Source organism: Staurois parvus, unplaced genomic scaffold, assembly GCF_062004578.1.
Source record: "Staurois parvus isolate SC_StPar_1 unplaced genomic scaffold, SC_StPar_1.0 ptg000613l, whole genome shotgun sequence".
NCBI classification, from domain to species: Eukaryota; Metazoa; Chordata; class Amphibia; order Anura; family Ranidae; genus Staurois; species Staurois parvus.
Window position 1 is genome coordinate 2,090,056 of NW_028318409.1, and position 17,014 is coordinate 2,107,069.

The 17,014-nt window shown below is 40.8% G+C and overlaps 1 protein-coding gene across 3 annotated transcripts in view; it reads left to right on the top strand.

Annotated features, from left to right (window-relative positions):
- The window catches only part of DOP1A (DOP1 leucine zipper like protein A), a 119,388-nt gene that overhangs the window by 18,130 nt on the left and 84,244 nt on the right, over window positions 1-17,014 (top strand). For all 3 annotated transcript variants that reach the window (XM_089693097.1, XM_089693099.1, XM_089693098.1), the window contains exon 2: window positions 7,493-7,683. In XM_089693097.1, the coding sequence (XP_089549223.1) occupies window positions 7,546-7,683 (138 nt within the window). In that variant the 5' untranslated portion in view covers window positions 7,493-7,545. The remainder of the gene's footprint in view (window positions 1-7,492; window positions 7,684-17,014) is intronic.

Here is a 17,014-nt window from a genome sequence, read left to right on the forward strand (position 1 = left end):
TAGAGTCTTGTGATATATCATTTTGGGGTCTTGACAGCGTGCACTTCTAACATCTGACCCGGGGTTCCTAATTTTTAAAGTGACAATGTCATGTTTTTAATGGTGACGGGTGGAGACATAGTTTAACTTTTCTATTTGCATTTGTTTAAAGTTTCATTACTATGTGGTTTTATTAAAGCTATAATTTCAGTTAAACTACTTGGGTCACTTAGTAGTACCTTCTTTCCTCATGGGGGCTTTCACCTATGAATATTTTTTAGTGCATCCTTTTTGGGTACTGTGGGTACTCATTGGTGTACTTGGGTACTCATTGGTGAGCTAGTGAACTGAACAGTAATCATCATAATCACTACTTCCCCTATATGGTGTTTCTGTATTTTCATACAGTTTCTCCTTTTTATCTTGTATATTGTTACTACCATAACCTACCACCAAAGAACAACTCAAAATAAATTCTTCAGCTCCTGAGGATCGCAGCGATACCACATATGTGTACGGCTCTGGTTTGAGAATGACACAAATATAAATTTTCACAAAATCTGCTGCTTCAGTGTTTTTAGATCTGTTTGTCAGATGTTACTATGGTATTCTGAAGTATAATTACAAGCATTTCAGAAGTGTCAGAGGCTTTTATTGACAATTACATTAAGATTCTGCAAAAGAATCAATATTTGCAGTGTTGACCCTTCCTTTTTCAAGACTTCTGCAATTCATCCTGGCATGCTGTCCATCAACTTCTGGGCCACATCCTGGCTGATGGCAGCCCCTCCTTGCATAATCAACGCTTGGAGTTTGTCAGAACTTGTTGGGTTTTTTTTGTTCATCCGCCTCTTAAGGATTCACCACAAGTTCTCAATGGAATTAAGGTCTGTGGAGTTTCCTGGCCATGGACCCAAAATTTCAATGTTTTGTTCCCCAAGCCACTCAGTTATCACTTTTGCCTTATGGCAAGGTGTTCCATCATGTTGGAAAAGGCATTGTCCGTAACCAAACTATTCTTGGCGGTTTGGGAGAAGTTGCTCTCAGAGAATGTTTTTGTACCATTCTTTATTCATGGCTGTGTTCTTAGGCAAAATTGTGAGCGAGCCCACTGCCTTGGCTGAGAAGCAACCACACACTTGTATGATCTCAGGATGCTTTACTGTTGGCACGACACAGGACTGATGGTAGCGCTCACCTTTTCTTCGTCAGCCAAGGTTTTTTTCTGGATGCCCCAAACAATTGAAAAGGGGATTCATCAGAGAAAATGATTTTACCCCAGTCTTCAGCAGTCCAATCCCTGTACCTTTTGGAGAATATCAGTCTGTCCCTAATGTTTTTCCTGGAGAGAAGTGGCTTCTTTGCTGCCTTTCTTGACACCAGGCCATCCTCCAAAAGTCTTTGCTTCACTGTGCGTGCAGATGCACTCACACCTGCCTGCTGCCATTCATGAGCAAACCCTGCACTGGTGTTAGCCCAATCGCGCAGCTGAATCAACTTTAGGAGACGGTCCTGGCGCTTGCTGGACTCTCTTGGGCAATCTGAAGACTTCTTCACAACAATTGAACCTCTCTCCTAGAAGTTCCTGATGATCCAATAAATGGTGGATTTAGATGCAATCCTAGTAGCAGCAATATCCTTGCCCGTGAATCCCTTTTTGTGCAAAGCAATGATGGCTGGATGTGTTTTCTAGTTGGTAACCTTGGTTAACAGAGGAAGAACAGTGATTTCAAGCACCAACCTCCTTTTAAAGCTTCCAGTCTGTTATTCTAAGTCAATCAGCATGGCAGACTGATCTCCAGCCTTGTCCTGGTCAACACTGACACCTGTCTTAACGAGGGACTCACTGACATGATGTCAGCTGGTCCTTTTGTGGCAGGGCTGAAATACAGTGGAATGGGTTTTCTTGGGATTAAGTTCATTTTCATGGCAAAGAGGGACTATGCAATTAATTACAATTCATCTGATCACTCTTAATAACATTCTGAAGTCTATGCAAATTGCCAAAAAAACTGACGCAGCAGACTTTGTGAAAATCATTATTTGTATCATTCTCAAAACGTTTGGCCAGAGCTGTATAATATTTGTTGTTTGCCCTACCTAAAACACTGAAACTGATGTTAATTTAAAAAAAAAAAAAAGAAAGAAAAATCCTGACCTTTTGACTCAAACACTAACCCTGGCACTGATATAGATCAAACCTTGATCTAGGTATTTTTTCTTTTAAAGTAAGAAACTCCCCACTAACTGTTCCCCCTACCCCCTCCTACCTCACCCCCAAAACACCGAATGTAGTGGCAGAAATTACTCCACATCGTACTGTATGCTTCCTTCCCCCATCATTCTCTCCTATGGGGGGGGGGGGGGGGTGTGGAGGATGCAGTATGATGTGAAGTTAGTTCAGCTGCTGGAGGAATTTGTCTTTATGGTGAAACGCATTGAGGGTGGATGTGATGTCAGATGCTACAAGGATCTTGGAGGTATCTGAATTTTTCAGTACAGAGGTGTTTGCCAGGTTTAGGAGCACTGCCCAAGTAATTTTAATGTGAGTGCAATTTGTTATTTAATAAAAGCATTTTTAACCGTATTACACTATGGAGAATGTTTGTGCTTGAACACATGGTACGTGGTGGTGAGCGGCTGAATGAACCATATTACTGAGCCTTAACTGGAGGAGGAACAGGAAAGGAGAGAGGTGCTGAATCATATTACTGAGCCTTAACTGGAGGTGGAGCAGGAAAGGAGAGAGATGCTGAGCCATATTACTGAGCCTTAACTGGAGGAGGTGCGGGAAAGGAGAGAGGTGCTGAGCCATATTACTGAGTCTTAACTGGGGGAGGAGCAGGAAAGGAGAGAGGTGCTGAGCCATATTACTGAGCCTTAACTGGAGGGGAAGCAGGAAAGGAGGGAGGTGCTGAGCCATATTACTGAGCCTTAACTGGAGGAGGAACAGGAAAGGAGAGAGGTGCTGAGCCATATTACTGAGCCTTAACTGGAGGGGAAGCAGGAAAGGAGAGAGGTGCTGAGCCATATTACTGAGTCTTAACTGGGGGAGGAGCAGGAAAGGAGAGAGGTGCTGAGCCATATTACTGAGCCTTAACTGGGGGAGGAGCAGGAAAGGAGAGAGGTGCTGAGCCATATTACTGAGCCTTAACTGGAGGTGGAGCAGAAAAGGAGAGAGGTGCTGGCTGTTTTCCAATTTGCTAATCTGGAAATCTATAACTTGCTTAGAAATAAGAGGTCATGTACATCTGGTGAGCCTTTTTGGTTTACAAGCACTGCACATGGAGGTCAAATATGTTGAAATTGAACTTGAGTTTCATATTGGCTAAAGGACTTTCTTGAATTATTATATGCTTTATGGAATTTTCAAATTTTATGCGTGTTAACACATATATACTGTTTAGGGTGTGGGTAATGATTGCACTTTTTTTACTAATATGATACATTTATGATTGGGATTCATATTGTAATATTGTATTGTAGATTTATTATCTCATTGATTTTTGGGGGTTATTTACTAAAGCTGGAGAGTGCACAGTTTGGTGCAGCTCTGCATAGAAACCAACCCGCTTCCAGGTGTTATTGCCAAAGCTTAATTGAACAAGCTGAAGTTAGAAGCTGATTGGCTACCATGCACAGCTGCACCAGATTCTGAGTGCTCCAGTTTTAGTAAATCTACCCCTTTGAGTATTTTAAACTCATGTGAGGATATAGGGCTGGCATGCAGTATGTATTTATACAATCCAAAGGGATAAGAATTTTTCCTGCTGGATGGGATTTTGTATAAAGTTTTTGTTTTATTGCAGAAAAGACATAGCATATCTCTTCTGCAATCAAGAGCCTGTCTGCTCACAATTTTTAATTTGTTAACTTTTACATCAGTGAATTTCCCTGTGTAGAAATAAGCAATAAATAAGTTATCGCAATGCATAAAATCTGTCACATGAGACTGTTGTATCATTATTTTGTGCTAAACAAGTTTAACATGCTAGATATTTAGAGCACAAATATAAGTTTGCTTTAATGATGTCTTGGACCAGTCATATAGAGCATGGGTGCATATGACTGGTGACTATGAGACTTGTCAGCCATGAAGGGCAAAACTACAGTACATATAGGATACCACAATTATGTGTTGGGGGTCTAATTATTGTTAGATATAATCTTTTTTATTTTTGCAAAGTTGGTAGAACACATAAGCATAAGTAGATAAGGTGGTGTAGTGCTAATACCATGTGATAATAGACATAAAAAATATAAATAAAGGACTCAATATTAAATGGGTGAATACATAAATTATATGAATATAATGGTGGTGCACCTAATGTGTAGCCCAAAAACATAAAAATCAAGAATGTGACTAAATATAAGTGATAGGTGATATACGTGAAACAAATATTAACCAAATATAAATACATGTGATCATAAATAAACAATATTCATAAATCACATAGCACAAAGTCCCAAACGTATAACTGTGATGAATCAATCTTCGACCGTGAAAATAATTACGTGCTCAAGTGCATCAGACCATCTGTCACCATCTAGCATGCATTTTTACCTCCATTCTTTGACCCTCAAGGAGTCATAAGGCATAACAAATCACCAGTTAGTCCCAGGTGGGATAAATCTCACTTTCTGGATGGACACAGGATCAGCTTCTACACAGCCCACGGTTAATCAACCATTATAATGGTAAGGCATCTTTACAAAACTCTTCCACTCTCCCAATGGCTCATAAACAGGGAATCAGAGAACAAAGCCACCATAGTGTAATACAGTAAAGTTTATTATACCATACACAAATGCCAAAGACCTACTCACACAATAAAATCGGGTCATAGACCCATTAGGCATGAACTGAACCAGGCGTCACCACGCTCTAGTCTGCTTCTTGTTAACACATAGTGGCTCCTTGTGCTGCTTCTTCCTTTCACACTCTAGCAAGAGGCTGATACCAAGTCTAATTCTGCCTTTAATGAACTATTAATAAGTACAGAACTGCAATAATGTCTTTTATAACTGCCTGGAATTCAGCTTTAAAACCTAAGTTAAGATAAAAAAAAATTTTTAAATCGGCACAAGGGAAATTACTTACATTTAATGTAATATGTCCCTTGTACTGGTGCCTGCCTTTATAGTGGAAATCTGAAGTCCTCTGCCCCTCTCCCATACCCCGCAGTCATAATCCTCCTGTGCTATAGTTAATACCAGTGCTGGACCTGTGACTAGCATTCATCTGGAGTGCCGATTAAGCCCACCTTTTCCACGCCCTTCCTCCATTCATAGAAGCCATACTATAACTTCCATGAGGGAAAAGCAATCTTATGAATGGAGGACAGGCAGATGAAATAAAAGTCTGTATCATCCATTCATTGATCACTTTTCATTAGTGGAAGTTGTCATACAGCTTCTATGAATGGTGGTGGGTGGGAATAGTCAGCACCCTTAAAGTGTGCCCGTCATAGGTCCTTGCTGGTATTAAGTGCAGCACCAGAGAATTACAACTTCAGAGTATAGGGTGGGGGGAAGAGGACTTCAGATTTTCACTATAACAACAGGCACTAGCATAATGGTTGTTCCACTCCTACATCAGCTGTACACACAGTTGAGCCCCAGTCCAGGGATACAGAGCACCACAACAACCTACAGTGGTACACTCTTCTTGCTATTCTGGAGAAATCTTGTATTGTATGGAGTTTGGCGATCGGTCTTTGGATGTTTCTCGACTAAATGAGACAGATAAAGCCATATGGAACCAAAGTGTTCACTTATACATCAAGCAATTATGGCCACTCTATAATTTGAGTGTCTTACTATCTGGTAAGTTGCTTGGCTCTATCACTGTGGTGCAGTATTTGAACATCTCCATGCTTTGGCTGGTGTTGGGACTTGTTCTTTATCTTGGATGAAGATGTTCATACTATATGGACTTTTTTTTAGTTATTGTGCACTGCATATGTATATATAATATGTTTTATTTGTGATCAATCAAATTTTTTTGCTGGCTGCTTTTAGAACTCAGTTTATACTCTTATTCCAGTGTAATGCACTCTTCATGTAAGTAATGTCACGTGTGCTGATTTTTAAAAACCATTTTGTAAATTTACTTAGGCTTTCAATGCTATTATAAAACTATGTTAAAATTATACTGTTGCTTCAACAAAATTCCAAATATAGTTGCTATCTGTAAAGAAGAAAGCAAATCGCTTTTCTCAAAGCTTGTGCTGCCTAATTCCACTACATTGCAGATAAATTGCCTCTTAAGTCTATGCAGGAAAACAGCACTTCCGGGAGTGTTGATCTCCTGTGAACCCCCTTCAGTGGTTCCTCCTGCCAACTCTTATGTTACTATAGTACACAGTAGCAGTGTATAGTTAGGTTGGAGGAACTACTAAACACTGTGAGAGACACGACACTCAACTGCCAACATCGCAATATTTATTAAGGCTGGCCAACTGCGCCAAAGTGATCACTCTCTGGCCAGTCTACTGTACCAGCAAAATGCCAGATACTAGTGTGGACATGCAAAACAATGTATAGTGCCAATAAGGGAGTATGTTCACACTGTTGGAGTGCTACATAAGAATCTGAGTTTTGGTGGGAAGCTTTATTAGTTTTGTTGCGTAGTGCAGGTCTTTGACCAGATTTGGTTCTGTAGCTTGTGTTAAAGAACTTTCACTTCACTTTTGGTTTCAGTGTTCTATTCCCCAAGAGAAAAAGTACATGTAGTGCTTTGTCCCATGTTCCTATGTGAATTGTAAGCCTAGCTAAGAAGTGTCTTCTCCTCCTTCCATAGCTGGCCAATAATGTAGCTAGCAAGGAGACTGCTGCTTGCTAACGGGTACTTGTTTTAGTTCCAAGCACTTGCCGAAGACATATGGTGGCTTGTCAGCCTTCCATTTCTCTGCATTCATTTTGCTGCCACTTGTCTCAGACAAGTGCTTGGAGCTGAGAACAGCTCTGGTTACCAAGCAGCCATCTCCTTGTTAGCCACTTTGTCAGGCAGCTGAGGGAGGAAAGGTGGCGCCCTGTTAAACTTCGTAGCTAGACTCTGAAGAGGAGGGTTTTCCTCAAAACACATCAACCATGTTCTGGGAACCTGGATGATACCCACCTGGCGTTGCAAGGTCCATCAAGTCTATACCAGCCCTGTGTCATCACTTGATATGCAAGTTTTTATTCATTGAGTATAAATTTTATCAGCATTTAATAAAATTTACTTAGGATAATGCACTAGGCCAGTGCGCTCTCCTATTTGTGTTTTTACTAGGCTTCAACGCACCTAGGAACATGGGAAAAGGTCCTACATTTACTTTGTCTCCTGAAGAGACACAATTGAAGTGAGATGTCCATTCTTGCCTTACATAGCTTGAGTTCTTTCTGTACAAGATGCATGTTTATATTTTCTGACACTAATGGTATCTTTATATCTTGTGTTAAGGCACAGTAGTCAAATATCTTGGGATGATTTTTTTGTGTGCTCAGACATAGCATGTTGTTGTTACAGGTGATGGTTTCTTGTGAGATTAGAGCTGGTCTCTAGTGGGACGTGGAGGGAGAATGAACACTGAAGAAGTGGAGTTACTAACTGACTCCAAATACAGGAATTATGTGGCTGCTGTGGACAAGGCATTGAAGAATTTTGAGTACTCCAGTGAATGGGCTGACTTGATATCTGCGCTCGGGAAACTGAACAAGGTAAGAGATATTGCCAATTATAATAATAATACAGTATGACATGGTGTTTAAAAGATGAAACTGCTGGAGAGCAGTTGGTGCTAGCTTTGTGAATTTCTTCTGTCAGTAACACCCTTTTCAATGTTATAGTTGCATAGTATTGATGCATGACTATATTTTGTATATTCTGTTTTTCAATTTGTTATAGTCAATATATATCATTACTTGTATTGTTAAAGCTGACCACCAACTTTACCTGTACTTCAGTTGTATAGGCTCCTCCTGCACTAAAATTGCTTGCTCTGATTTACTGCACTTGGAGCTTCTCACACTGTGCATTAAAAGCTGTACTTCACTTAGAGCTCACAGTATTTCCTGGCTAGAGAATGCCCAGCATCATTTAGCTCTTTCCTCCCTAGACTTACAGTTCCTGGCCCTCTACTTTCATTCATTGGATTTCAGATCTTTCAATCATGGAAGCTTGGCATCACATGTGAGCATTTTCCTAGGGCAGTCTCCATGCAAAATCAGTCTGCCTAGGAACATCCACTCCTCCAGACTCGCGTCTACTCATCAAGGCATTTTGATATTTGCAAAACTCTTCCAAAGAGCCAGACCACTGCTTGAATCAGGACTTGAAGGATGCTGAGAAGAGTACTGAGGCAGAGTAATGTGATGCTTTTAGAAAGCTGTGTACAGCACCCTGCTGACCCCTCCCACAGTCATGATCTGCCTGCATTGCATAGAAAAGCACAGATACCTAGTGATGACGTCACTGGGGTCTAATATAATGTGTGGAAATGCTTATTATAGAAAATTAACACGTTGCTTAGAGGGAAGGCAAAGAGCAATGGAAGGCAAAATTGAAGCGGATTAAACTTCAGCTTTAGTACCCATCTACACAGACTGTAACAAAGAGTAAAGGAAAGTAAAATTCCAGCTTAAAACTAAGTAGTCTTAAAAATGGTCCCCCCCCCCCTCCTGCTGCCTAGCCTGTTTTAAAAAAAAATTATATATAAGCTTACCTATTTTTGCTCTCCTTTGGTCCGGTCACGTGATCTTCAGCTCTGGCTCCCCTGTGTCAGTCAGTGGTGGTTGCAGGGAAGAGGAGAGAGCGCTGACAATGGCTGGGACATGGGAGCCTATTAGTGCTGTTCCAGCATTATCCAGCTGTGATTGGCCATCTGCTGCTATATGTCCCACACAGTATCTTCCTTTGTGACATCCTTGAGAGCTGATTGGCTTTTCCTGGTGCAGGCAGTCAGGCCCCTGATGATGTGCCTTCAGGTCTGCCAAAAGTGCGCCCTCCTCTGGTCACTGTATTGAAGCTGATTCCTCCTGGGATATGTGACATGTGAATCTCAGGATGCTTCAGGTTTTGGAGGAGCTTAGATGAGAATGGAGATGGTGGGGCGAATCAGAACATTAAAAAAAAAACAAAAACCACTGTAGCAGTGTAGAGGTTGGTTGAAGGAACTATTAAACACTGGAAGAGACACGACACTCAACTGCCAACATTACAATATTCATTAAAGCTGGCCAACTGCGCCAAAGTGATCCCTCTCTGGCCAGTCTACTGTACCAGCAAAATGCCAAATACTAGTGTGGACATGCAAAACAATATATAGTGCCAATAACAGAGTATGTTGACACGGTTGGAGAGCTACATAAGAATCTGAGTTTTGGTGGGGCGCTTTATCAGTTTTGTTGCGTAATGCAGGTCATTGACCAGATTTGGTTCTGTAGCTCACGTTAAAGAACTTCACTTCACTTTTGGTTTTAGTGTTCTATCTCGGGATGCTTCAGGTTTGGAGGAGCTTAGATGAGAATGGAGATGGTGGGGCGAACCAGAACTTTTAAAAAAAAATTGCCATATTGAATTGCAGAGGTGGGGGGTTCTTTTAGGATAAAGTGTATAATTGGAGTGAAGGTCCACTTTAAACAAGTCTTTTTTTAGAGATGGTTTTTACTTGAAATGTTGCACAACTGTATATGCCATTGCATGCTGTCAGGGGACTGATGTGTTTTGTCCCACTTCAATAATGGTATTTAAATAAGACAGGTTTTAATATATTTCATATATACATGTAGGATTTTTATAGATCTGTTTACTTGGCTTTTGGCTTTTTATTATGTCTAGCACCCGTTCAGACTCCCACAGGTTTAATTTTCCACAGCCTGCCTTTTATTTGGAACAATGCAAAGTCATCAGTTCTATCGATCAGCTTCTTCCCATGGGCGAACCTGTTCTCTACATCATTAAAATAACTCCAGTCAGGTGTTCAGCTGAATATAGCATTGAATATTTTTTTTTTTTTAACGAAAAGATGCAAGATCAGGAGGTGAATGATGCACTGTTACTTTGTAATAGGGGAGAGAAACGCTTAGCAGAAACCTTTTCAATGAAATAAACTGTTTATTTTCTGTAACTTTACTGTTGCATACTGTATGAATGTAGACAGGCCTTTAGATAACTGTGTAAATAACACACGGGTTGGACTTGTACTTAACTCATTATCCATTTCTCATTTACCACAATGCTTGGAGACATTGGGGGTTATTTATTAAAGGATATGGTGTACTAAAGCTGGGTACATACGGCCAGAAATCATACAAAAATGGTTGGTTTGGCAGGAACCAGCTGACTTTCAGCCCATGCGTACAGCTGTCTGTTCTACAGAAGCCTGCCTTACAACCAACATTTGTTGAACGGCCATGCTGGAAATCCAGCATCTGACCCGCATCCGATCAGCGTTGGCAGCCAATGTCTACCTGCACTGATCAGTGTGTTCAGGTGAGTCAGTACACAATAGCACAGCCAGGGAGATTGCCGCACTAGCATCTCTTGTGTTCAACCCACTGGGTTGAACGAAAAATAACTTATAGTGTATACTATAGATGACAGGTTCTGCAGCCCAATTGCTGCATGTAAAACCATGGACCTGTTATTTGCCTTATCTATAAAACACACAAAATAGGCTGTGATGAGTGCGTGTATGTACATGTTTATTTGGGACTGTCTATATAGTATGGAGTATAGTAGTGGAGTTATATTTATGTGTGTACTGTATGCATGTGTTTACACAGAGAACAGCCATGATATTTTAACCACCCCATTGAGTAGGTTCCCGCTTTTGCCACCAAAACAGCCCTGACCCATCAAGGCATGGACTATAAAATAACATCCACATGAATAGCAGGACCCAAGTTTTCCCAGCAGAACATTGCCCAAAGCATCACACTTCCTCCACCAGCTGCCTTCTTCCCATACTGTATCCTGGTGCCATCTCTTTATTGCTTGGACCACTTTTGGTAGGTCCCGGCAACTGCAGACCGGGAACTTTCCACAAGAACTGCAGTATTAGAGATGCTCTGATCCAGTCATCTAGCCATTGCAATTTGGCCCTTGTCAACATTGCTCAGATCCTTAGGTTTGCCCATTGTTTTCTGCTTTCAACACATCAGCTTCAGGCACAACAAGTTCACTTTTTCTCTTGCTGACTAATATACAGTTGTGTTCAAAATAATAGCAGTCAGACATCACTAACCTGATCAGTCACTGTTTTTGGTAGAAATTATATTTCTACATGGAAAATAATTTACTAGCAGGTGTAGTAGAGTAATAGAAATCCAACAGACCCAACAGTCATGACATGCATGCTGCTGATTCTGTGTAATTGAATCACTAATTGAAAGGGGCATGTTCAAAATAATAGCAGTGTGGAGTTCTATTAGTGAGGTCATTCATTCTTTGAAAAACAGGTGGCAATTATTGCCCTTATTTAAGGAAGGAAGGCAGCAAATGTTGTACATGCTGGTTACAGTGCATTTCTCTCTGAAATTCTGAGGAAAATTGGTCGTTCCAGGACAGCGTACCTTGACTAAAAAGTTGATTGGAGAGGGGAAAACATATAAAGAAGTGCAGAAAATGATAGGCTGCTCAGCTAAAATGATCGCAAATGCTTTAAAATGGCAACCAAAACCTGAAAGACGTGGAAGAAAGCGGAAAAACTACCATTCAAATGGATAGAAGAATAGCCAAAATGGCAAGGACTCAGCCAACAATCAGCTCCAGGAAGATCAAAGAAGATCTAAAGTTACCTGTGAGTACTGTTACAATTAGAAGACACCTATGTGAAGCCAAGATATCTGCAAGAAGCCCCCGCAAAGTCCCACTGTTGAAAAAAGACGTGCTGAAGAGGTTACAATTTGCCAAACAGCACATTGACTGGCCTAAAGAGAAATGGCGCAACATTTTGTGGACTGATGAAAGTAAGATTGTTCTTTTTGGGTCTAGTGGCCGGAGACAGTTTGTCAGACGACCCCCAAACACTGAATTCAAGCCACAGTACACTGTGAAGACAGTAAAGCATGGTTGCGCAATCATCATGATATGGGGATGTTTCTCATTCTATGGTGTTGGGCCTATTTATCGCATACCAGGGATCATGGATCAGTTTGAATACATCAGAATACTTGAAGAGGTCATGCTGCCTTATGCTGAAGAGGAAATGCCCTTGAAATGGGTGTTCCAACAAGACAACGACCCCAAACACACCAGTAAACGTGCAACATCTTGGTTCCAGACCAACAAGATTGACCTTATGGAGTGGCCAGCCCAATCTCCAGATCTTAATTTAATAGAAAACTTGTGCAGTGAAATCAAAAATGAAGTTTCTGAGGCAAAACCAAGAAATAGAGAAGAACTGTGGAATGTAGTCCAATCATCCTGGGCTGGAATACCTGTTCACAGGTGCCAGAAGTTAAGTTGGTTGACTCCATGCAACACAGATGTACAGCAGTTCTCAGAAACAGTGCTTATACAACTAAATATTAAGTGATTCAAAGGAAAGCAAAATCTTCAAACATTTTTCAGTTTATATAGTGAATGTTTGAGTTTGTAAAGAATACAAACACTGCTATTTTTTTGAACATTCTAATATTCACTTTTTTTCAATTTCTTTAGAGGAACAACACAAATTTTATATATTTTTCTTGATGTTTTGATTTGGAATAGAATGTGTAGTGTTCCCAATGCATTTGTGTGTATGGAAATAAAAGCTATTAGAAGGATTTTGAGCTTTATTCTTTTTTTTCAACACACTGCTATTATTTTGAACACAACTGTATCTCACCTACTTTCAGGTGTCATTGTAACAAAACAATCAAAGTTATTCACTTTATAGGGGGTGGACATTTTTTTAAAAACTACTTGCACAGGGACTTAATCGGTTCCCCAATCTACTTGTCCCTCATGACAATCTACTTGTCCTGATAAAAAAAAACAAAACATTTTAACCAAAACCGTATTTAAGTCGGACGTGATTTTAGGAATGTCTGGGGCTTTGTGACATATGTATCGCTATGTGACATGTGTATCGCAATAGATGGTTTCATGCGTTGGCACCCCACCTTATTCTTTTCCGTTTGTATGTGCATATATGTGGGGGTGGGGCCTCAATATTTTTTTGGAGGGGGATGGTATGTGCTTCGGTGTAACTTTCATTTTTTTACAATTAAAAAAAAAAAATACATTTTTTTTTTTTTACAATTTGTTTTTCATCAGATAGGGGACAAAGTCCCCTATGTGATGATTTTTGGTGACAAGTTCTCTTTCAGACATCCAAGTTCTAAAAGACCCTGGATGTCTCCCCTCTGCTCCACTGAATATAATGCGGTGCACATCTCACCACATTACATTCTTTCCCAGGGATTGCATTACAATCTCTCAACGGGGACCCGGAAGTGACGTCATAATGTCACTTCCGGGTCAGCAGGGTCTTCTACCTCCCCTCTAGCCGACGGCGAGCCGGGCCCGCAGGTGGGCAAGCGGTGCCCAGGAAACCTCGCAGGGGGGTTGCGTAGAGGCTGGCACTGTGTGAAAGCAGTCGCCAAATGCTTCCATCTGACAGGTGAGCCCGCTGCTTACCCGCAGCACGGCTAAAGGTTGAAAAAGACTACCTGCCTGGCTCCTGGAACTACATGCTACCCCTGTACAAATCATTATTAACACCTCATCTGGAATATGCAGTTCAGTTTTGAGCACTAATTCACAAAAAGAACATTGGAGGAACTGAATTTTTTCTCTCGTGAGAAGAGGAGATTAAGGGGGAAATGATCAACATGTATAAATACATCAGTGGTTCATATAGTGCACTCGGTGTAGAGTTATTCACCCTGAGGTCATCACAGAGGGGGGCACTCTTTACGTCTGGAGGAAGATAGATTTAATCTGCAAAAACGGAAAGGTTTCTTCACAGTAAGAGCTGTGAAAATGTGGAATAGACTCCCTCAAGAGTTGATTCTGGCCAGCTCAGTGGATTGCTTTAAAAAAGGCCTGGATTCTTTCTTAGATACACAGAATATAACTGGTTACTATTTATAGGTAAAGTTGATCCAGGGAATATCCGATTGCCTCTCGGGGGATCAGGAAGGAATTTTTTTCACAGCAGAAGCAAATTGGATCATGCTTTTGCCTTCCTCTGGATCAACTGTGGGTATAGGATTATAACTTTTTTTTTTTTTTAATGGTTGAACTGGATGGACTTTTGTCGTCTTTCAGCCAGACTAACTATGTATCTCTATACCCCGGGCGTCGGACAATAGGAATCCAACACCCCTGCGTGTGTATATATAATATAAATATATGCAGTATATATACATACACACACACACAGTGCTCAGCACAAATGAGTACACCCCTTTTGAAAAGTAAGATTTTAATCAATATCTCAATGAACACAAGAAAAATTTCCCAAATTTTGCCAAAACTGAATTTTATAGAACATTTGTTTAGCTCATTACATGAAAGTAAGGTTAATAATATACAGTTAGGTCCATATATATTTGGACACAGGCACAATATTTTTTCAGGTATTTACCAAAACATTTTCAAGCTATAGTTCTATAATGGATATGGGCTGAAAGTGAACACTCTCAGGTTTAATTTGAGGGTATGTACATCCAAATTGGAGGAAGGGTTTAGGAATTACAGCTCTTAAATGTAGTACTCTGCATGGTCTAGGGTTGCTAGTGGTGTACCCCAGGGTTCAGCGTTGGAACCTTACTTTTTAATATATTTATAAACTATATAGGGTCTGAGATTAAAAATACAGTCTTTGCAGATGACACCATGCTTACAGGATTTCTCCAATTTACAAGCCAACCTCAATGCACTGTTTAATTGGGCAACTATGTGGCAAATGAGGTTTAATGTTGATAAATGTAAGGTTATGCACTTGGGGCCAAGATTATGCATGCATCATACATACTAGGGGGGTACAACTGGGGGAATCAATGGTGGAGAAGGATCTGGGAGTTCTGGTAGATCACAAGCTTAATAATGGCATGCAATGACAAGATGCGGTTTCTAAAGCGAGCAAAATCCTCTCTTGTATTAAAAGAGGTATAGACTCCAGAGAGAGAGATATCATTTTACCCCTGTACAAGTCATTAGTAATACCTTATCTGGAATATGCAGTTCAGTTTTGGGCACCAATTCACAAAAAGAACATTGGGAAACTGGAGAAAGTACAGAGAAGGGCAACTAAACTGATAAGAGGCATGGAGGAGCTCAGCTATGAGGAAAGATTAAAGGAACTGAATTTATTCTCTCTTGAGAAGAGGAGATTAAGGGGGGATATGATCAACATATATAAATACATCAGTGGTTCATAGAGTGAACTTGGGGGCAGAGTTATTCACCTTGAGGTCATCACAGAGCACAAGGGGGCACTCTCTATGTCTGGAGGAGAAGAAATGTAATCTCCAAATATGATAAGGTTTCTTCACAGTAAGAGCTGTGAAAATGTGGAATAGACTCCCTCAAGAGTTGGTTCTGGCCAGCTCAGTGGATTTCTTTAAAAAAGGCCTGGATTCTTTCTTGGATTCACAGAATATAACTGGTTACTAACATGTTATAGGTAAAGTTGATCCAGGGAATATCCGATTGCCTCTCCAGGGGATCAGGAAGGAATTTTTTCCCCTGCAAGAGCAAATTGGATCATGCTTTGCTGGGGGTTTTTTTTTGCCTTCCTCTGGATCAACTGTAGGTATAAGATTATAACTTTTTTTTTTTTTTTTATGGTTAAGCTGGATGAACTTTTGTCTTTTTTCAGCCAGACTAGCTACGTAACTACAGTGGGGTAAAAAAGTATTTAGTCAGCTACCAATTGTGCAAGTTCTCCCACTTAAAATGATGAGGGGCCTGTAATTGGCATCATAGGTAGACCTCAACTATGAGAGACAAAATGAGAAAAAAAATCCAGACAATCACATTTCCATCAAACAATGGGGCATCCTTATGTTCCTAACACATTACCCAGTCCATATAAGTATAGCTATCCAGCATGATATTTTTCCCTTTTGAGATCTGATGTGTTTTCAAAGTGTCCTTTTAATTTGTTTGAGCAGTGTATATACACACTATATTGGCAAAAGTATTGGGATGCCTGCCTTTACACGCACATGAACCTTAATGGCATCCCAGTCTTAATCTGTAGGGTTCAATATTGAGTTGGCCCTCCCTGCTGCTATAACAACTTCAACTCTTCTAGAAGTGCATTTGTGAGCTCAGGCACTGATGTCAGATGAGAAGACCTGGCTCATACTCTGTGCTCTAATTCATCCCAAAGGTGTTCTATCGGGTTGAGGTCAGGACTCTGTTCAGGCCAGTCAAGTTCCTCCACCCCAAACTCGCTATTCATGGACCTTGCTTTGTGCACCAGTGCGCAGTCATGTTGGAACAAGAAGGACCATCCTCAAACTGTTACCACAAAGTTGGGAGCATGAAATTGTCCAAAATGTCTTGGTATGCTGATGCCTGAAGAATGCCCTTCACCAGAACTAAGGGGCCAAGCCCAACCCCTGAACAACAACCCCACACCATAATCCACCCTCCACCAAACTTTACGCTTGGCACAATGCACTCAGGCAACCCAGACACAACCATCAGATTGCCAGACAGAGAAGCGTGATTCGTTACTCCAGAGAACACTTCTCTACTGCTCCAGTGGCAACCTGCTTTACACCACTGCATCCGACACTTTACATTGCACTTGGTGATGTTAGGCTTAGATGCAGCTACTCGGCCATGGAAACCCATTCATGAAGCTCTCTACGCACTGTTGTTATGCTACTCTGAAGGCCACATGAAGTTTGGAAGTCTTCAGCTTTTGACTCTGCAGACAGTTGGCAACTTCTGCGCACTGTGTGCTTCAGCATGCGCTGACCCTGCTCTGTCATTTTACTTGGTCTACCACTTCATGGCTGAGTTGCGGTTTTTCCCCCTTACTTCCACTTTGTTATAATATCACAAACAGTTTACCATGGAATATTTAGTAGCAAGGAAATT